Source organism: Grammomys surdaster, unplaced genomic scaffold, assembly GCF_004785775.1.
Source record: "Grammomys surdaster isolate TR1022 unplaced genomic scaffold, NIH_TR_1.0 99377, whole genome shotgun sequence".
NCBI lineage: Eukaryota > Metazoa > Chordata > Mammalia > Rodentia > Muridae > Grammomys > Grammomys surdaster.
This window is the reverse complement of record NW_021608046.1, coordinates 1-22,620: the sequence shown is the minus strand read 5'-3', so window position 1 is coordinate 22,620 and position 22,620 is coordinate 1. Positions and strand designations below refer to the sequence as shown.

The following is a 22,620-nucleotide window of genomic DNA, read 5'->3' as shown; positions in this document are numbered from 1 at the left end:
AAGTCCCGTACCCCCATCGAATTGTTGGACATTTGGCAGTGCACATTCAAACAACACAGTTTTTTCAATTGTATTGAAATAAATTAATACTAAGTATGCCATCTGCTCTCTCATTATGTTGAAAAATAAAAAAGTCCTCAAGCATGGAAGACATAAACTTTGAAGTAAAACAAAGCAAAAGAAGGGTATTAAAAAAAAATCATATTTCTACCCAAGTTCATGCAATAGAAATTTCCCTGGAGCAAGGGTACATGTAGTGATCACCACCTTCCCCAAACTTTACTCCATGTTCAGAAAGCCAGGCTGTGTTAGAGGCAGTCTCTGTGCTCGCAGACAGGTGTCACTGGCCATGCATCTGCAATTCTGGCTTTCCACACTCTGCTGTGGTGCCCTGCCTGTACTCATGCTGTGCACTCTGTGGAATAAAACAGCTTTGCTTCAGTGTCTCAAACACATTCCTCACTCAATTCCCATGCACAGCTTCCCTGTCTGAACCAGATAAGAGTAGGAACCAACACTCTAACATTCCTAAATAGAATCATTAAAAACAACTAAACTCATACATTACAATTACATGAGTGGTAAAGCCCTAGGAAAATATATCACAATGCAGATTAACACGATAGGAACAGGAGCCAAAGGTGATCAAGGGGCTTTCTTGATTTACACTCACACACTCAGAACACAAGCCTACAGAAAAAGAACCATTCTGAAAACAGTAAGAATTAAATAAAATGACCATTAAACACACATCAGATGGAAGACACTAAAAGCATTCTCAAAAAAAGCGAAAGCAAGGCTGCTGGGACATGATTTGTGCTTGGCTGCAATGAGAGGAGAGCAATGGAGAAAACAGGTATAGCTTTCCCAGTATCGCCGGCTACCAGGGAGATTTGAGCGCTCAGGAAGTATGTATAAGAACCAGAAAGAGACACAGTGAGGGGACAACAAATAGGCATTTTACCTAATGAATGATAAGAGAAATGTGTGAATACTTTGTAATAGTAACAACACAACTGTCAGACATAATTTAATCTAAAAACTACATAGAACTTTATAAGAGACCTAAGTATAAAATCACAGTGCCAAGCAAAAAGGCTCAACTTCATAAAGCTGTTATCTCTTATGTTGATGTAAGTTTAAGACTCTTGTGAAGGCTTCACAAAACTACAGTCATTCTAAACATCGTGGAAAGAATCAATGTACAGAAGTTAGACCTGCCTGTCCAAAAGGGCAGTTGTAGTTACCAATCGCCAATGGTTTCATTATTCATGTCAACATGAGGAAATGCCCAGAACACCAAATGATAGCATGAAGAATGTGTCCACACACAGGACAATGCTACACCTAAACCTCTATTGGCATGAAAGCTCTGGACTCAGGACTTCATCCAAGGATTCGCTTAAATGCCCTTTCTAGTTAACAGGCAATAAACATTAGTGTTTTCTTCAGTCTGTATGTCATTCTAGTGAGTCAAGCATCCTAAGGAAGTGAACATGGAAAACCCAACTCACAGCCAGCTAGCTAGTAAGAGAAAAGCACACCAACTGGTTATCCAATACTAAATGGAGAGGCCTGAAAACACTCATACAAAAATATAACATGCTACAGACAGACCACACACATAACACACATACATGCATGCACATGTAACAACAATTAATGAAGAACAAGGCTATGAATTTGGAAGGGAGCACGGAAGTGTAAATGGGTGTCAGGGGTATCCTCAGTCATCCACTAGAGAGGAAACTGTGATGGAGACTGTGTTTTATGTCCCATTGGGCTAGCATAATAGTAAGTTATCGTTAGGAACACACTCACTCTATAAAACAAGAAAAATTGCCAGATTAGTCCACCTCACTGGAATTACTAAGGCAAAGTCTAACAATGCCTGTGTTAACTAGTGTTCCTCCACCGCAGTGCTGGGTCCATGAGGACACCCAGCATGAAGTTTACAATTACTGTGGGTACCCAGAGAATGCAAAACTCTCTTGGGATATTTTACAACTGCCAGCAACTGACATTTAAGGCAGGGGGTTGAAAGAGAGTTACAGCCATGCACCTCTGTGTTTCAAAAGCGTGCAGGCTCTGCAGGGCTACGGTTAACGTGGCCTCTTGTATGCCGAGTTGGAATGGATCTGAATCCCTTCCTTGCTGTGCTGCATTAAAGCACTTTGCATTAGAACCCTTTTCTCCAGACAGAGGAACAGAAGCTCTGGTGCCAGTGGAAGGCCCTGGGGGAGAAAGCCATCGTGTAACAACCTGAATGCAAACTTCCTCTCACGGCAGCCCTTGCAGAAATACTGTAAATGCTTCTGGAGACCTGACTAGTCTATCTGCTGGATCAATAGTTTACAACCTGTGGACTGGGACCCTTTGGGAGTTCAGTGGTTTTTTCACGGGAGTTCAGGGGTCTTTCCACAGATATCCTACGTACCAGGTATTTACATTACGATTCTTAACAGCACATTACAATTATGAAGTAGCAACAACAATATTTTTATGAGAGGGTAACTACAACATGAGGAACTGTATCAGAGGGCCACAGTGTTAGGAAGACTGAGAACCACTGGACTATATGTTCCCTCAGAAAATCTTGTATCTCTCACAGCACACACATGTAAGAGTCTGTAACCAGTGATTAGTCTCAGACTAGATACTTTAAATTCACTGTGGAACAGTCACCAGGGGTAATGTACCTCGTCATCGGCCTGCCTCAGGCGGGCCACAGCGTAACGCCTCACGGTTGGGTTGGTGTAATGAGAGGAGAGCAGCTCCAGGGAATCCTCTACATCCATTGGCTTCCACTTTCCCAGAAGTTCCAGTGCCTGCTTGGCCTCCTGGGGCAGGTCCCAGTTAACACACTTCAAGAACTTTGTCAGAGCCTAGACTCAGAAAAGATTTAATAGTTAGGAACTATACCCTATGCCAAGTCAAGGTCCTCTAATAAAGGCAGAGGTCTAGTTGGCCTTGATAGAAGAATCCTGGTCCTAGAGCAGCAGTGCAGGAAAAAATAAACAAACACACAGGAAACAACAACAACAAAACAAAAAACCAAAAATCTTCTCTGTAACTTTATATTTTCCAAGATAAAAAAATTGCAGAACACAATAATTTTTTTTAATCTGTTTTTCTGGTTTTAAAATATTGGAGGCTTCAAGACAAGGGAACAGGTGAGGCAAATCCCATGAACATTAACATGCCTTGGAAAAAACTTAGCTCTGCAATAGCAACAGTGTCAAAAGAAACCACAACAAGCCATGGTGAGGTCTCATCACTGGTCTCGTTGGTATCTGGTCAGGGTCAGTTCCTTAGCTTTGGTACACTCTCCAAAAGTTGAAACAGACACCAGGATGTCTCTCTAAGAAGCAACTCCTTAAAAAGACATGCAGTTAAAACAAAAAAACAAAGACAAAAAATCAAAACCCTCAAAACCAAACAGCAAGAGAGCTAGGTACAGAACGAGCAATCTGTGTGGCAGACAGCAGGATTTTTCTAGAGGCTTACTTCTCGGCAATACCATGTCCTCAAGTGTGGACATGGCTGCCTGGCAGAGGCCAAGTGCTGATAGCACAAACAATACACAACTGACTTCAGAATGGCACACTCTGTATTTCCTCACACTAAACCCTAAAGCCAGGTCTCCTGGCAGCACCCTAGGCAAAATGTAAAGCCCTTTTTATTCTGTCATCTACAAAGTAGCTCATATTGAAAGATAGCTATACTCCTTTGAAACTCTTTCAACAAAATTCTACACTCAATTCTTCTAGAAGTGCCCATTCCATAAGCACAAGGAACTTACGATGAGAGGTGAAGACAAAAGGATCCCTGCGGCTCCATGGCCAACCAGTCTAGCCAGTGGGTATCTTTCAGGTTCACTGAAAGACCCTGGCTCAAAAAACAAGATGGAGAGCAATCAAGGAAGACACCCGAGTTTGAACATCAGCCTATTCATGCACACACACTCAACACCTGCTCACAACAGAGACACACACACACCAGTATGAAGACAGACCACTATCTCACTCCTTAAACCAAGCAGACAGCATTGTTCTATACATAGTGACACTCTCTCCCAAACCCAAGTCACTACTAGACCCCAACAGCGCTCTTCTAACTCCATTCCCAACCACTGTCAATTCTTCCGAAGTTCCCCTTATGCTGATTCCTGTAATGCCACACATCTCAAGTTTGAAACGCTACCAAACAGTTTAACACTTTTGCTTTTCATTATTTCAGACAAACTCTTACAAGTTCAAAGGTGGAAAGTGAACTTGGCACAAATTATTAGGAGTAATTGACCTATGCCAGCCTTGCAAGGAAGGGATATAAACAAGATTTATGCTATTCAAAACACTAATCTTATTGACAGATCATATAATATATATGTCCTACAATGAATCAAAAGAAAAAAATCAAACAGAAACAAAAACCATCCTTCATGTAACTTCTTCTCGACTGTCAGCTCTCCCCATTGCTGGTAGAAGTGCACGCTTGTATAGCCACCATGGGAAGCAGAACAGTGGTCCCTCAGAAACCTTGGAAGAGATCTACCTCCAGATGCATTTAAATCACTCTTGGCCATATACCCAAAGGATTCTACATCCGACTATACAGATATCTGCTCATCCATGTTCATGGCTGTTCAATTCATAATAGACAGAAATTGGACACAGCCTAGATATCTACCAGCAGAGGAATGGATAAGGAAAATGTGATACATTTCTATAATAAGAGTTTTATTCAGCTGTTTAAAAAATCATGAAATTCACAGATAAATAGATGAAGTCAGATAAAACTATCCTGAGTGAGGTAACCCAGACCCCAAAAAGACAAATATAGCATGTATTCTCTTATATGTGGATGTTATGTTTTAAGCCTTTGGAGGTGTGCTACAATCCATATAACCAGAGAAGCTGGGTTCAGAGTATGGGATTAGGTGGAGAGACAGCAGGAAGACTAGAATGGTGGGTAGTAAAAGAGGGCATGAGGGGAGAGACAGCTGATAGTGTGGGACATTTAGAGGTCATGTGATAACCTACTACAGTAAAAGAACCTATACATATATGTGCATACATACATGTACATGTATTTGTGAGAATGAAAAAATCTAAATGGAAATCTAAATAATGGAGGAGACAATGCCCAACTAGACAGCTTTCATAAGCAAGTAAAACTTCCAGTGCCAAGAATTGGTAACATCAGGAAGAGTCAAAGAGGACCCAGGAAAACACTAAACAGTGCAGGCACTTGCCAAAGCTTAGTTGTTTTCCAAAAACTGGAGATAAGGCCCTACTGCTGAAGACAGTACTAACTGAGCATGGAGAAGTCAAGCTGGTACCTAACTGGAGACTTCAACTGTACTGACTAGTGTTCACAGTACTGGAAGGTACTTTGCATGCTACCAGAGGAGAAAGATGTAACACAAACCCAGCTACAAACCCTGTGATCTACAATGACCTGCCTGCATGGTACCCTGGTGCAATAGTGACAGGCCTGTGGGAGTGACCAACCACTATCTCTTTGGATTTAAGCTCACTCCATGAGATAGAAGCCATGCCTGATACTGCTTGGGTCATCAAGAACCTGACACTAGACAGGTCATGGGCCTAGGGGAAAACCAAAGTGACTCCTAATGGAGTTCTGTTAACTCAGAGATCAGTGTCTCTCAATCAGTGTCAGTCATCATCTTCACATGGAGAACGTGAAGAGTGAGAATACTCAGCCCTAAATGTGGATGTCTTCATCAAAGCCCTCCCTTTAGGACTCAGGGAACTCCATGGAAGAGGCGGAGGAATTACTGTAAGAGCCAGAGGGGGTGGGTAACACCAAGGAAATGTAATGAAAATTGCAAGTATCATTTCTTCATAACTAATGTCCACTAAATTGTCTCTAGAACCCTCCTGAGATTAGAAATGAGAAATTCTCCAGGATCCGAAAGGCCATCCTGATGTGAGACACAGACTGAAAGAAGGCTCTGCATCAGTGAGGGCTGCCATCAGCACAGGACACATGGACTGCTATATGATGACTACTCCTGCCACTTCAAGGCCAATTTTCATTGGTTTGCTCAAGAGCCCTCCCTGTACATTAAAAATACTATTTACTCTCTGGCAGTTATCTAAAACCCTTCTGGTCTGAGAACTGCAGCTCTATCAGCATCTTTGAAGACAACAGGACACCTGCCACACAGTTTTTATCATTGACATTCGTCTAGAAGGGACTGAATTCAGTGGTAAGTACCTACTAAGATAAACGATTTACCTTACAAGCCTTTCCATCTAAGGACGGCCTCTGTAAGGCTGCCCTATACTTTGGAGCTGTGCTTCCTCGAATTAAAGTCTCCATCTTCCCATGCAGATTACATGACCTCAGCATTCAAGCAATGGTTTCTGTGACCACACAACTCTTCACTTGGCACAGCAGAGTTGTAACTAATTCACACTCTGTAGAATACGAATCACAGTCCCCATGCTGCTGAGGAGGAAGAGGAGGCACTCAAAAGCTGGAGTAACATAAAACCCTCCTTCCCCTCCCATAGATATAAAGGATAACAGTTAACACTCATCCACGAAGGCTCTCCCAAACCATCACTAAATGAAACAGAACAAAAGCTGAAGAACTTAACATGATCCTTAACTTCATTTTTACCTTTACCTTAGGAAATAAGTAGAGCATGTTATGATACTGCAATACACTGGCTCACTCTCCAGCACAAGATGACAGTTTCCTGATACAAAGCTTCCCTAACGCATCTCTGCTCTGCCTCCAATGTACCCAGAAACCCTGCTGCAAATCTTCTATGTTCTCGTCTCTAGATCTTCTAAAGCATGAGCACGAGCATCTCAAGAAGGAGCATGTATACTTCTGAGACTCTGTAATGAATCCTGAACTGTGTGACAGTAATGTACATGTACGTAGTGGGATTGTGGTGGATTTAAAGGTCCCTAGCAATCATCAGCTGTATAAGAATGCATGTGGTGCACATACATCCATGCAGGTCAAACGGTCTTATATATAAAGTAAAATAAATGAATCTATTTCTTTAAAATAAATCTTTAGCCCTCACTCTAAGAATACTTCAAGAATGACAAGATACATAAAATTCATTATCAAGGAATCATCCAATATCAAGTAGGGAAACTGGAGCTTCAGTCCATCAAATGACTGACCTGCAGTTAGAAAGCTGCTGAGTGCTAACAGTTTAGACACAACAACACATTGTCAGACTAGAGGCTAGTCCTCAGAATTCATCACACTTCTCCTTCCAGAAACCCCAACCTCCAGCTTCCTTACCAAACGTCCAGTTCTCATCTCACCTCCATCCTGTTAAGCAGCTGCCTGATACTCTAGTAATTCAATTTCCACATTATATGTCACACTATTCCTCAATCTCCACGGTCTGAAGAATTCACAAGCTTGAAATCAATATAATTGCATTCCGAATCACTCAGGAATGAAGAGACGAAGAGGGTAAGAAAGAAAGGACTCAAGTTTACCCTGTACACGCTATGGAACGGGTGCTGTGCTGTCTCATCTAGAATGGTAATCCGTCTGCATTAGAACAAGAAATGAAGTATGCTGCTCTATCCTGTGCAATGGATACAAACTGCAGAGACAGAAACTGAACCCAAATCTGCCTTCAAAATTCACTCAGACACTTTCTAGGAACTGACACATAGGAATATGTATCTGTGTACACACGTTTTTCTATGTTTGTCAATACCAGTGTTCCAGTAAATTGCTATGTAGCAAGTTTGTTTGACCACAGATGCATTTCTAGTGTAATTTTACTTTCCTTTAATCATTTGTAAAAAAGGCTATAAGTAAATTTGGTGCATAAACTATTCAAAAAACTCACCTTTTCTTGATTAGTAAGATAATATCTAAATTTCCAAACAAGATCTTGTTCTTCATACGTGAGCTGCTTGGTTGGTGGGTAACTCACAATAATCTAAAATAAAAGAAAAATAATTAGATTTGTCAAACACACACTTAATACTTATTTCCATTTCATATAATATTTCATTTGCCTAATACTTCTATAACACAATTACTACACACGCTGAGAGAAGGCACATAGAGCCACTTAGGGCAAAATATGTGCTGAGGCATCCATTCAGAAAGCAACTCATTAGGATATGCACGAACAATGAGACAGCCATGCTCCATATGAACATACGACTTGAGAGCTTATTGAATTCAACTAGACAGAAAGGAAGCCAAAGTGGCAATGTCCTTCACCAAAAAATCAGGAGAAACAAAATGAGTCTTCCTCTTGTCAAATTAGCACGCAGTTCTTAGTGCTTACAAGTCAGCCTTCTTAAGGAACACTTTATAGCTCATTTCTAAGAACCCCAACCTGAAAATATTTACAAATTTCTAGTAATGTCTCCATAGAGACAGAATTACTAAAAGTCTCAAAATGATTAAAAAAAAAAAAACATTCTGCAGACAGCAGGAAATTTTTGAAACCATGAAGTTACATAATTCAGCAAACTTTGAAATGATGTATAGCACTGGCTGTAATAAAATGTTCATTTGGTTGTTCTTATCCAGACTATACGTTCTCTTACATTTAGCTGATCTCTTGTGGTAGCGTTGGGTTTGAGATCGTGGTCAGACGGTCCGCTTCTTAAACTCCGAGCAAGCTTGTGGTGTTTGCTCTCCACTAAATTCTCCTTGAAATTATTTAGACATACAGAGAATGTAAAACTTGTAAGAGGGAAGCTGCAGTAGTCACAAACTGCAAAGTCCTTCCTTTAAGCCATGTTAAGATGTCTGATGTTTGAGTCACTCTGGTGCCACTTCAGTCCCAAGGACCCACTACAAGGCTGTGAAACTATGTGAGTGAAGCTCCAGTAGCAGATGCATATGACCTCTGGCTTCCTCAAGTTCCCACACACCCAGATCCTTAGATCCTCGAAGTATCCTCACTTTCACCCCAGTATCTACCTCACCAGACAAAACCTCCCAGGCACTCCCGACCTATGACGTCACTGCACAGCCACTTCTGCACTAGTCAGACCTCACTTTCAGGATGCCAGTGGTCCTTATAAGCAGCCATTGAATCTAACCCCCAGTAGCTGAAGAGCACTTGTTACAAGTGAACATGTCAGGATATGTTGAGTATATGTATACAATATTAAAATATATTCCATGGGCTTAAGTTGTGTTCTTAAAAGCTTTGTAAAGCAGCTTACCATTGACATTTGAGGATCAGGAACTTTCACTAACTCAAAACTTGTTAAAATTGGAGATGATTCATCACCATCCTAGAATACAGTGCAGGGTTTAAAGGATAAAAAAGGAAGACATTTATCCAAATGGTAAGTGGACATAATATGGTAAAATGCTAATATATTTAAATTCAACTTTTAAAACATCACTGTTTTATTTATAAATTCTTGTCTTCTTTCAATTTCACCTCTTTTTTATCTCTATTACAAATAAAATCTTTGGAAAATAAGTAGAAAAACATTTATTATAGTTGTAAAGATATGAAGTCTGGAAACAAATTGTTTTTTATTGTTTGTGGCTGGCTACAATTTTTAAGTCTTGGTTTATTATGGCAGTGGATAAGAAAACAGTCCAGTCTTCAACTTAAATCAGTCCATGTGTTGCTAGTAGGACTAATTAAACATCTCAAGTATCGGTCACATTTCTGGCCAGTCAGAGATTCCAGCAACATGGCATCTCAGGGACAAAACAAGCCATCACAGGGACAAGAGCATAACACTAATTCTTGACATGTGCTAAGAATTAAAGCTGCCTTATCTTGCTGGTGTCATCAATCCTAAAGAATGAGCTTTTGTTTTTAATCCAACTCAGTATAATAAATGTCTCTGCCAAATTACTGCAGTAGGCTAATTATGATCAAAACTCGTCCCTTGTGACCGTGTACCTAGCACTTCCATAGGAGTTCTGCTGTCCTCAGATTAGTGCATCCTCACTATAGATATACAACAAAATCAGGAATGACTGAAAAAGCACTCCGATGTCACCTCAGTAACCGAGCCATACCCGAAACAACAAATTCCCACAGCTGTTGTGTAACTGGCTTGTTCTTGGTCACAACACCAGAAAACACATTTATCAGCCCAACTGTGGCAGCTAATCTTCACTAAGGCTATGTGTCACAGAAGACAGGTGACAAGAAAGTCTACTTCCATTAGTCTGTGCTGCACTGACCCAGCAATCCTTACACTAAGTGTAAATATGACAGGGTGGGCAGGCAGGCATTAATTCATGAGCAACTACTTAGAAGGGGTAACCTTTCAAAATTTCTAAAAATGATTCCAATTTTCTATTCTGCTACTATTTCCTCTATTGCATATTCCTCATATGCTGCCTTTCAAAAGGTCCCTCACAATGTCTGAAAGTATTACTCAATTAGCAGTTTCTTCACATAGAAGTCCCATACGAGTAGCAGTGTGGCTTTAGTAAACATGTACAGCACAAAACAGAAAGTCATTTTAAAATATACTGGTGAGAAGTTTGCTCAGTCACCTTTTCCTTTCTTTGCGACTCCTGCTTTCTAATAAACTCATACACAATATTAAATAGCCTACATTCCCGTCTTTCCCATCTTTCTCATGCAAAGAAGGCCGAAATGAGTTACCTTATCCTAATCCTGCACTAAAGCGGAAATAAACGATGGAGGAAAGAAGAACAGCAACGGAGAAGGATCACACAGTAATGAATAACAGGGTAACTCTAAATCCTCTCTTGTGAAAATCATTCAGGTTAGCCATCTGCAAACTATATAGGCCCAAGTCACTGGAGGCAGCATTAATAAATGACACTAATATGGAAATATAATTTAATGAGCTACTTCTAATGAACAAGGGAGCTATGTATAAACTTATCGTATGCTACCAGTGTTCATCTCTCGTGTTACATACAAACTCTGTTCTCATTTGATGCAATTTAAGCACTATTTCCATAATACTGAAAGAAACTCTACTTATGAGGTTTCAAACAAGTATGCATTACCTATATAAGTATTCTGCATCATTTGAAGGAAACCTTTTCAACCTGAATTTAAAGCGAATAATTTGAAATAGCTACATTCAGAACACTGAGCTATTCTTCCTATAATGAGCAAACATGAACAATATATGACTGTTACTTCAGAATAGTAAAAACATTGTCTCAAAACTTTAAATAAACTATATACAAGCATGTCAATAATGGTTTTCATAAGCAAAGACACACATACAATTCCAACATACTGTGTACATGTTAAATAACAGACACCTGAACTTTCAAAGTCTTTTCAACAAAACATTATAATTTCCTATTTATTGTGCAAATGGTAACTGTAAATAATGCTATTACTTTAGTGTTATACTTATAGATTTGCAGAACAATTTTAATCAGAATGTCTTAATCACTTGCATACTAACTGAACTTTGTGCCCAGACCTACAGGAGCCAAATGTGCTGCAGCTATGTAGTATGGCTGTGTATGCAGAAGCTGAAAGCTGCTGGTCGCTCTTCTGCAACCACACCATGTGTCTAAGCAGGAAGAACAGTCATTGGTAGGCCAGTCCTTAAGAGCGGAAAGCACAGAGCCCCAAGGAGAATACCTTCTCATAGTAAACAATGCCGTACTCCTTGTCATCACATTTGACACAGCGAAACTCAACCATCAGGTACATGAAATTAGAGCTTCGTTTCTCACTCTAGAAAAGAAAAATAGAGAGAGACATGAATGACGACTTTCAAACTCTCTTAAGGTTTTCACCCAAATTCAGCAATAGATGAATCAATCAACTGCTACTTAAAATCTAACTCTTGCTACTATCCACATAGTCACACAGCACCGCTATTTCGTCTAGAAGGGGATGTTACTTGGCAGACCATCTCTAGACTCAATAAAACATTTGGCTTACTCAGCACCTTAGATTTCGTGAATTTAAAACTTGAGTTTTGAGAACTATTTTATTTCAAAAATAAAGATGACAGTTTGTACTTGTATCAATTTTCAGCAATTTCACCTTTAAACTACATAATTAACTCACTCCAGGAATTATGATATATATAGGAAAGTAATCTTTTTTTTTTAAGTTTGTAACCAAAAGTAAGAGGTTTAAGTAACTTTAATGAAATTTTCACAATTTCTGAGTGTTCCTAAGATAACTGATCATTAGCAGCTTTTATCAGGACTCCTCTTCTAGCCTCTGCTGTCACTGCATGCATACAGTGCACAAACATATAAGCAGGCACAAGACCAAGGTCACTTAAATTGTTCAGCTCCATAAAGTGCCATCTACTGTGAAAAGCAGGAGGAAGGGCAACACAGCCAAGATGGGAAAGCACGCCCAATGCTACATCTCTACACACAAAGCACTGACATGGAGGAAAGCACTTGTGTTCTGAATGAACTCTTTTTCTAATGGAACTATTAGTTCCATTAGAAAAGTGCATAAGCTAACTCTTCTAGTAGTCCGTGTTGTGAACATGTGAATACATTTAGAAAGGATATCAACTGTACAATCAATATAGGTGTTATGCACAACCAGATTAATTTAAAACAAGAACAATGGGATGTCACACTGAGTCTCCAACGTCTTTCTCCTGACTCCCTCTCCTTCTCCCCTGCTAAGAACCTGTGGAGGTTTAAGTCATGTGATGTGTACACCACAGTGGTCAGCATCAGCTAGACAGCGATATTTTCCTCTTGGAGTTTGATTCAAAAAGTTGTTTCCATTCTCAAGACACAAAGTCTTACATCAAACCTAGGGTATTCTTAAAACAAATCTAAAAAATACAACCAGCTTTAGCAAATATAACTTTTTAAAAGACTCACTGAGGTCATCTTTAATTAAGTATTTACAATGGCTCAATATACAAGGTGAGGAAGAGGAAGATTACGTATAAAGGCGTCCGTACTGAGGTTACCACCCAGGGAGTAGGAAACCAAGCACTGCACAGAGGTGTGGGCTGGCCAGCGACCTTCCTAAGAGGGCACGCGGTGACCTCAGAGAGGAGACTGTGCCGATGGAGACTCAGCAAACAGTCACAGGAACTTAACCAACATGGCAACACACGTGAGGCACTGAGCTGTCACATATGATAAGTAGGTAGCCCTGCTAATGGTTCAAATGACATCAACACTTAAAAGGCCAGGTTTATTGCTTATTAATATAAAATTCAAAGTAACTGAAGGAAGCCCATCTCTGACAGAGAGCTGACAATAAAAAGTTATTTTTTTAAAACAGAATGTTAGCTCAGTAATCTTCAGGATGTATTCCTGATGTGCGAAAGGAAGCAACTCACCTCATTTATCATTTCTATCTCTCTAAACGTCAGTCTGTCCAACCAATCCACTTTCACCATGTGTCCTTGCCGATGAGCCTTGGTGAGCTGCAGAAAGTACAACAGGGTTAATCTCAACACAGATCCAACAAGAAGGAAGGAGGACAGCAACCGATCACTCAACCCTGGTGTGAAAATTAAGTGTCGGTAACACTATGCATCCAAAACATTTTAGGCCACAGCGAGAGGAACTCCCCATCGGCCTCACAGGATGTACAGGTCACTGTACACAGGACATTAAAAATAATTCTGACACTACTTAAGACAACTCTCAAGATATCTAATCAAGTATATACAAATACTTCAAATTCTAAAATGATCCAACATTCAAAACACTTTTGGGTCTTAAAGATCTAAGCTGAAAGATGCTGAGCCTAACTCTGCATAAGTCCTCCCAACATATCCAATTCCACATACAAAGTGTTACTGCACATCAGATTACACACATGAAGCAATCCTACACATCTGAGTCTATATATAAATCTACATATTTAGGACATCAGGTTCAACATGTGAAACACTCCTATACTTCAGATTCCCACACAGAAAGCACTATTACATATCAAAACTATATCAGAATAACAAACTAAGCAAGAGACAAACCTCTTTCTAAAACTGAAAATCAGTAAAAAAAAATAAAAAATAAAAATAAAAAATTTAACATCAAGCCTGCAGTCTTGCCAAGAGCAGAATGAAGTCCTCCCGAATGTGATTTGCATGTTTTACAGTTCTTATGTTTTGACTATCATAAATGAAACTATAATAAGAGTAGATCCTCTAAGGAATAACATATCCTCTTTTCTCTAGTCTTCCCACTTTTAATGTAACATGCTGAAAAATGACTTATACAAAGGTAATTCTTGGGGACCAATAAATCACCACTTTGAGGTTTATGTACACATACATGAATGTGTGCCTTATTTTAGGAAACAATGACAAAGGATTTAAATTTCTAACATTGCTGATATTTGAGTTCACTGAAGTCTTACACATTAATCTTGGCCTAGGTTCAGAAATTACATCATACGATTTTTCCAATTCATAGAGAAATCACAATAAACTGCAAGGGCCTCGGATTAGAATTCACTGTGTTCCTGACAGAGCATATTTTAAACATTAGCTTTACTTGCTTATCAAAACTCCTTTTCAACAAATTCATAAAATGAAGCAAAGCTGGGCATCCAAACCTTCTAGGAGCCCTTCTCTTAGCTCATCGATTTCCTCTCCCTGCCCATGCCATGGCAGTACTCCAGTAAGGACAGCAAATAGCACCATGAATTAGTACCTCACTCAGAACTGAAAGCTGAAGCCACCAGTACTTTTTATCTTCCTTGACAACATCACACCCATGAGTCCACAGTATTCCAGAAATCAAAAGTGTTATTAACCTCATGTAAAACATTTCAGGTTCTGAGGCTAGAAAGATAGCTCAGTGGTTAAGAACATCTGCAGCAATTGCAGAGGATCAGTGTTCAGTTCCCAGAACTCACAGAGTAACTATCATCTGTAACTCCAGTTCCAAGGGACTCAATGCCCTCCTCTGGTTTCTGTAAGCAACAGGCCTACATGTGGTACATTTCTGTGTATGAAGGGAAAACATTCATCCATATATAACAAAACCTTTTAAAAAGAAGTTTGAGGTCCACTGTAATACAAAAGTACTACTGAGGAAAGAACCAACTGGCTTTTGTATCCTGATGTAGAAATTGAAGTAGATGTCCTTCTCCATTATGCATTGGGAACTTTCTGCAGTCTCTATAGCAGCTGCATTTATGTTGTGGCTAATATATGTCACTCCCTACACATGCCAGGCCTTTTTTGTCCCTCTTAGCTGCATACCAAATATGACCTTTCTCAATCTTCTGACCCGCTATCAGAGAAGCAAAACTAAATTTGGTAAAACCACCACAAAGGCCAAGTGTAAATTACCTTTCAGACCTCAATTGTGGGAGCTATTCAATAAGTACTGGGACACGTACACTGTAAAATGCTGCAAACAGAAACAGTGGGCAAGGCTGGATGCCTCACCAGAGAAACATAATGATGAATTCCAATGTGAATGGGAAATCAAGAACTATTTGCATATGTTACGATGACTATTCAATAGCTGACTAGATTATATCTTGATATTTAAAAAAATTCTAGATATTTCTCAGCTTAGTTACAGAAGTTCTGCAGAACTGAAATAGTTACCACAGCAAATGGCTTCTGGGCATTTACCGATTTCCCTATAATATAAAGTAAGCCTAGACAGAGGCTTACACCATTCATTTCATTATTTCCCATGGTCTGAAGAAACTGCCCTCTTGAGAGACACATGGCTAGATCTGGAGCAACCAGAATGGCTTCTGTGAAGGTTGCAGATCATGGTGGGAATGGTGGGTGTGTCTAAAGGCTGAAGAATTACAGCAATTGCCTTAGTTACTTTTCTATGCTGTGCTAAAATACAATGACCAAGGAGACTTATACAAGAAAACATTTAATTTCGACTTTAATTGGGTTTCAGAGAGTTAGAGTTCATGATGGTGGAGCAACAACATGGCTGCAAACCCCTGAGAGCTTACATTCTGATCAGCAAGTAGGAGTCAGAGAGAGGTAACTAGAAATGATGTGGGCGTCTGAGATCTCCAAACCTGCCCCAAATGACACATCCTGTCAGACAAGGCACTTCCTACTCCTCCTCAAACAGTCCCACCAACTGAGGACCAAGTATTCAAATATATGAGACCATGGGTGAGCTCACGAAAACCACAACAGCAATTACCATAATTCTATTTTTTATCATTATCATTTAGAAAACATCTAAACAGGTAAATGAAACAACATGTGTCTCTTTCCACAACCAAAATGCTAGAGCCAGGAGTGCATGTTACCGTTTGTAGAGCAATGGATTTCTCTGTGAGCTCTGTTAATCAATAATAATTTTCCTCTGTAGGATAAGCATTTTAAGAAAACAACTGTTGTGCTTGCTCATGTGATTAAAGTCCATTCCCACAGTAAACAGGGGTGTTACTACTCCAAGGCAAAGAGATTATCTGTAGTGTATTTACTACTGTATATAATTAAGCCTCAACTGTTTATCTATTGGGACTAACTTTCTTTTTTTTTTGTGCAAAACTTATCTTTTAAGTAAAACTTCAACTTTATTGAACAAAGGAATAAAGGGGGTTCTCAAGTTTTCGCAGCATGGTTATTTTTTAAGCCATCGGATCCATGACAGTACGTATCAACATAAGATGTTTGTCTATTTTTTTCATTTGTATTTTAATTTTATATTCATAAATATACTTAAATCAATTAGTGCATGGTAACACATGGCTTACATGTTGCTTAAGCTGGTAATAATGGATAACAGCTCTACAGTAACTTGCAAGTTCATATACAAATTTGAATTTTATGCAAAAATTTTGCTTTTATTTTTTACATTACTAATGTCAGTCACAGATAGACAAAGACTTTTGTTTTCTATTTCCCAGCCAGAACAAAAATCTGTGGTATAACATTTTCATTATGTAAGACTTCCTTTTTTACATTTCAGTAAAAATGCCATAAAGCCTTTTCTGAAACAAAATGTCTGGGAGACTAATGAAGGAAAAAGTTAATAAGCTTATGTATTTAAATCAAATCCTCCAGTAAGAAATGGAGAATCTGCTGTCTTTACTTAGAAGGCTGTGTAAATAGTTATCTGTCAAATCTACATACTCACATGAACAAATATGTGCAGTTCAACAACATTCCCTTACTGGAAACATGAGCATTCCACATCACAGTTGGGACTAACTTTCTAACAGTACTTTCAATTGGTTCTTTTCTGTGTCCACACATTGCTTAAGAATGTGGTATCCTTTGTAATATCTACACTGTGTAAGGTCCTCATTTAGGTAGAGATTTGTCATTCTTTCAACTGTTATTGTCCCATTGTGTGGTCACTAAATGATCGAGATTGTAACTGAGACAGTTTTCATTCTTTCAATTATTATGTCCCACTGTGCTGTCAGGTAATATAGATTATAACTGAGACAGCTGCCACTATTTCAACTGTTATGTCCCATTATATGGACACTGAATGATCTAGATTATAACCGAGGAACTTGATTGAAAGCATTCTGCCTTTCGGTCAGTTCTTTCATAAATTCCTATGTTATGATGTGAAGAGCATGTACAGTATGGTACTACAGGAAAGTATAGACAGCATGTAAGAACCTGAGTATCCTCTCTACAGTCTACAGCTCACATGCAGGCAGCATACATCAGGATAGATATTTAGTCCATCTTTTCTGTGTATCACTTTCACCTTCTGTCCTCTGGTTCCTGTTGAAGTAAGCCTGAGATCCAGACCCCAACCTCTATGCTCTCTACAATCCACAGGGACCAGATACTGCACCGTGAAGTTCCATGGCTTCCCCTCCTGTCTGTTTCAATGCTCAGCTCCCCATACCTTCCAATCCACATGGACCAAGAAATATGTTCCATCTACTTGTTACCTTCTCTTTGCCTCCTCTTAATCAAACTGGCAGAAAGGAAAGCACACTGCAATGGCATCAAGCAGAGCTGTAAAATGAGAAGGAGGCAGTGGAGGGCATGCTCTTCACTAACCTTTCAAGTCCAAAGACACAGATTCAATATAAATCAAACGCCAGAGTTCAGTGGTAACATCCAAAGCCCTAGGAGGTGTGCAACCTATCATAAAATTCTTACACTGGAAAGCTGAAAAACAAAGTTGACAGGAGCAATGCAGACACTGGTCATCACTACCAAGAGGCTGGTCCAGACTGTGAAAGTTAACAGTCTTTAAATCTGGTGTCTTACTATGTTCACATATCAGCTGAAACAGAAGCACTAGTTGAAAATGTTTAGAGATGGAGAAAAAAAAAAACACAAAACGCAAGATGCAGGAACTAGAATATTTTAGTACATATATTTTCTTCTGTGCCTTATTAAAACTCTAGAAAATTGAAATTATAAAAAACAAGACCCAGTGCTCAGTGTTTAAGAGCACTGACTGCTCTGCCAGAAGTCCCGAGTTCAATTCCCAGCAACCACATGGTGGCTCACAGCCATCTGTAATGGGATCTGATGCCCTCTTCTGGTGTGTCTGAAGATAACTACAAAATACTCAAATACATTAAAAAAAACAAAAACAAACAACAACAACAAACAAACACACAAGCAAACAAACAGGAGACCTAAGCTGAGCAATTACAGTGCTATCTCCTCTTCTCATGGCTATCGTTCCTCAAAGGAAAATTGGGCAGGTTTATAAAACAGTCTAAATCATTAGAGAGATGTATTCCTTTAAAACCACATTGAAAGAACTGTTTTTAAAGAAGTAAACTTGGAAAGCAGGCTTTCAGATGTTACTTATTCATACTGTAGTGAGAATTTATCTTCCATAGCTAAGTAATGAATCAGAGCAAGAGTATTAAGTCCAGCTTGGAGGTGACATTCGCTGTTTAATAATTATCTAGCACCATCTTTTCACAGGCTATTTAAGTGGTTGGTCTTCATTTCACAGTCCCATTATCCTTAGGCAGCCAGTCTGATACTATGTCCTTCTGACCCTTAAACTGAATCTTTCAAATTTTAGTAGACCACAGACTATAGATGAGATGATTCTAATAAAATATCTATTAATTGTTTAAGTCATAGAAAGTAGCTACATCAAAGCTCACTGTTGACAGACTCTTAAAGAGAGGACAGACATAAGAGAAGCTTGTGAACTGTCCTATATTCCCAATAAGAACACAAGCAAGACCTAGAAATCAGTAGCTGAAATGCATCTTTATTCATTTGGAGAGAGGAAAAGTAAGCTCGAGAGTATACCAGACCTATGACACCTTTTTCACTTAAAGAGCAATATACAAAATAGATATGCTATGAAAATACCAGAGACCCACATTTCCAAATCTGATGCAAGTCTAGACAAATGGCCACACTGAACGTGATTCCATGCATGCAGAGTGCAGACAGAAAGTGGCCCTACAGCCGTCAGAAGTGCAGGGCGGGTGGACTGAGGGCTACTGAGTACATGGAGCTTTTAGAGGTGAAAATATTCTAAAGTCATATAGCGAGGATGATTTCAAAGGCTATGGATCGTACACCTTTCAAGAGTGAAGGCACGTGAGTCATATCTTAAAACTGCTACTAAAGGTGAATTTAAATGGACAACCCATAGGATTCACAACATCAAGGACCTAGGATCTGCTATGCCCAGAGCTCTGCTTGTCTTTGAAGCCCGTGTACCTTGGCAAGGCGGCTCATCTGATCTTCTGAGAGCGTGCTGCTTGTTCTGCCGGGAGTTCGTGTGGGTTCAGAGCCATCTGCCTCCACGTTAGGCCAGACTTTCAAGTCATGCATTCCTTGGCGAAACATTCTACAAGAAAAAAAGATCGGAGCAGAAGTGAACTAAGGCAGTACATCATAAAGGAATATGTGTCACGCATGCTTGCTAGGCTCTGACCCCACGGTTTGGGCAACAATGAGCTAAGCTGCTAAAACCACAAACCTGTCCAGGCCACTCGTTTCTCCCTTAGGGAATGAGAGATGTCTATAGAAATGATCTACAACCCAATGTACATGTTATCACTCTTAAAGGAACTCCTTGCTGGGCAGAGTTAGAATAGTATGCACCTCTTTCTTACACAGTTCTAGTGGCAAACCAAGGTAAAATTCAGAGTATTAAGTGGACAGTCACTACAGAAACTCGGGTGACTGCAAGGCAGCTAGACATGGGCAAGTCTCATTTCAGAACAGATGACCTCCCCACAGTCACACCAATAAGAGACTCATTTCAGTTAGCTCGCCAGTCTACGTAAACCAGCACCTCCTGATAAAATGAGGCCACGATCAAGGCAGCAATGCACATAAATAGCTGGAAAGCACAGGCGGGCCCAGCGACGCTCCTACACCTTCCTTCTCAGAAGAGTGCCAACTCAACGAGGCCAATCAAAAGGGACCCCTGTGAGTATCACTGTTGTTCTGAGGAAAATGGTGTCTGCTGTTTGGAGAACAGCACTCAACAACCACTTCAGCAGATCTGTTAGAATAGCAGACACTGCATTTCTAGCCAACAGAATAATCCCACAATTACAGGATGGAAATCAAAACTGTTTGTTACATAATTTGTCTGTAAGCCTGTCTGGGTCTGGGTAACAGTTGTAGCACCTACAGCATGTGTGGCTGTCATCGTGAATAAATACTATGACTCCTTGGTTATATCAGTTTTCTCATTATTAAAAATATTATATTTTCTTAAAGGTTATTACAAAAACACACATAAACAACCTCTTGTAAGGTTTTCGTTCTTTTAAAATCAAATAAATCAGACAGCATAGACGCAGGAGGATTACAGATTCTAGACAAACACAGACAATCTAACGAGACCTTGTCTCAAATAAAACAAAACAGAGCAATCTTAGAGCAGCTTCTAAGGAACTGGCGATAGTGAGGTAACTAACATCACTCTTAAAAATGTGCGTTCACACATACACTTCACAAAAGGACACGGCATCCCTTCCATCTACCTCTCCACTCCTCAGTGAGTACTCTGGCTGAAGTGAACTAAACACAAACGGCCAGAGATGGCAGGAAGTCAGCTTACTAAATGATTTATGCAACTTAAGTCCATCTAGAGATGTCTGGAGTACTAGTGATGATCAAGTGATCACACCCCTTTCTCTAGACACTAATGGCAACGTGCCAAAAATTACACAGGCCCCAGGTAGTGAGGCAGGCAATGTGCAGAGCCTTGCATCCACTTGGGAAATTAAGGCAAACAGATGACACAGAAGAACAGTACAGCAGGCCCTCTTTCAGCTCCATCAGAGGCCTGATACCAGCTGCCACTGCAGCTCTGGCTGGCAGGGCCATGCCACTATGGCAGCCACTGCCATGATGTCAGAATTCACACAAACCTGCACATCACCTGTCATTTGTCTATGGTTCTACCAATTCAAGTAATGACCAACAAGCTCTTAAGCTACTTAGAAATCTCCAGAGCTAGATGTTCAAATTAAAGAGTGTTTGCTGTGGCAGAGCTAGTGTATAAAAGCAGTCTCTGAATTATTCATTAGAATCTCTAAGACGTTCTCCCTCATATTGACTCACATATACAAAACAGATGTTGGCAAAGAGCACAACTTGGCAGTCACTGTATCAACTTCCAGTATTAGAAGCTTTGAGGGTCACTTTTACAGGCTACTCTAGTAAGTGCATACCAGTACTGTTTGGAAGAGGCCACTGATGACACTCTACTGCTAAAGAAACATCAGAGAAAACTACGGCCCCAGCAGTGTTTCCCCAAATCACAGAACTGTAGTGGCACAGGCCATGGATAAACAGCATGGACACATTTTTCCAAGCTTTAAACATCTTTAGTTCATTTCCAGCAAACAAATTTAACTCCTAATTAGTACTACCAACTTCTTGGAGATCAATGTGATTTAATTTATCCTTCAGGCACACTTTCCACCTCCTTTGAAGGGGAAGCAAAGAAAGTTTCAATGAGCTACACAAAGAATTACAGACATGCTTTGCCTGATCCTCCGCTCCACGGACCCTCCCCTAATCCCAGATCTAGCCCAGGTCAAACATCCAGTGTCCTATACTCTCCAGCCATCTCTCAGGACCCACCTATCCTACCCACAACCTCCAGGCCCATCCCACACAAATTTAGCCACTGCCCCCAGCAGAAGCCATGGGGTTAGGCCGCTGGCTGGCTTGCTCCTCCTGGCACATTGCTCAGTCTATTTTGTGACAGCTCAGGCTCACCTGCCCTGGGCTGGCACCATCTACAGTGAGCCAACACAGGAACTATTGGTAAATAAAATATTCCCTAGGCTTATGAAATGTACTTAGATAATCACCATAAGCCATGAAGTAGATATGATTTCATTTACAGGAGAAGAAACAGAGACTATTCACTATCTTCCCCTAGGAGACCAGATACTGAAAAAAGAAAAAGATCTTATCCAGGTAACTATCTTGACCCTCCCTCCCTCACACTACCTTACTATGTTGCTTTTCTTAGGTTCAGCATATAATGACAGAATTCTTTTAAATTATCAGAGAAGATGGATTATGTAAAGGAATTGAGCCATGTATAACAGACAAGCTTTTGTGGTTAAAGTTAATACATAATGAATAACTCTGTCCACAAAAGTTTATAGATTTAAATATAGAGGAATAAAAGTGTAATGAAGAAATGCTTCCATAAATCCAATCTAGTGTGTATATGTGTATGTGCGTACATGTGTACACACGTATGTAGGTACATATATATATATATATATATATATAT

General features: G+C 39.8%; 1 protein-coding gene across 1 annotated transcript in view; it reads right to left on the bottom strand.

Annotated features, from left to right (window-relative positions):
- Positions 1-21,191, bottom strand: part of Pik3c3 (phosphatidylinositol 3-kinase catalytic subunit type 3) — a 64,822-nt gene extending 43,631 nt beyond the window's left edge. Inside the window, exons 1-8 of the mRNA XM_028783974.1 lie at positions 21,121-21,191; positions 19,566-19,695; positions 13,284-13,370; positions 11,591-11,686; positions 9,204-9,275; positions 8,577-8,681; positions 7,862-7,954; positions 2,700-2,885 (exon numbers count right to left, since the gene is read on the bottom strand). Coding sequence (XP_028639807.1) covers positions 2,700-2,885; positions 7,862-7,954; positions 8,577-8,681; positions 9,204-9,275; positions 11,591-11,686; positions 13,284-13,370; positions 19,566-19,695; positions 21,121-21,191 — 840 coding nt within the window. The remainder of the gene's footprint in view (positions 1-2,699; positions 2,886-7,861; positions 7,955-8,576; positions 8,682-9,203; positions 9,276-11,590; positions 11,687-13,283; positions 13,371-19,565; positions 19,696-21,120) is intronic.
- Positions 21,192-22,620: the final 1,429 nt, after the last annotated feature.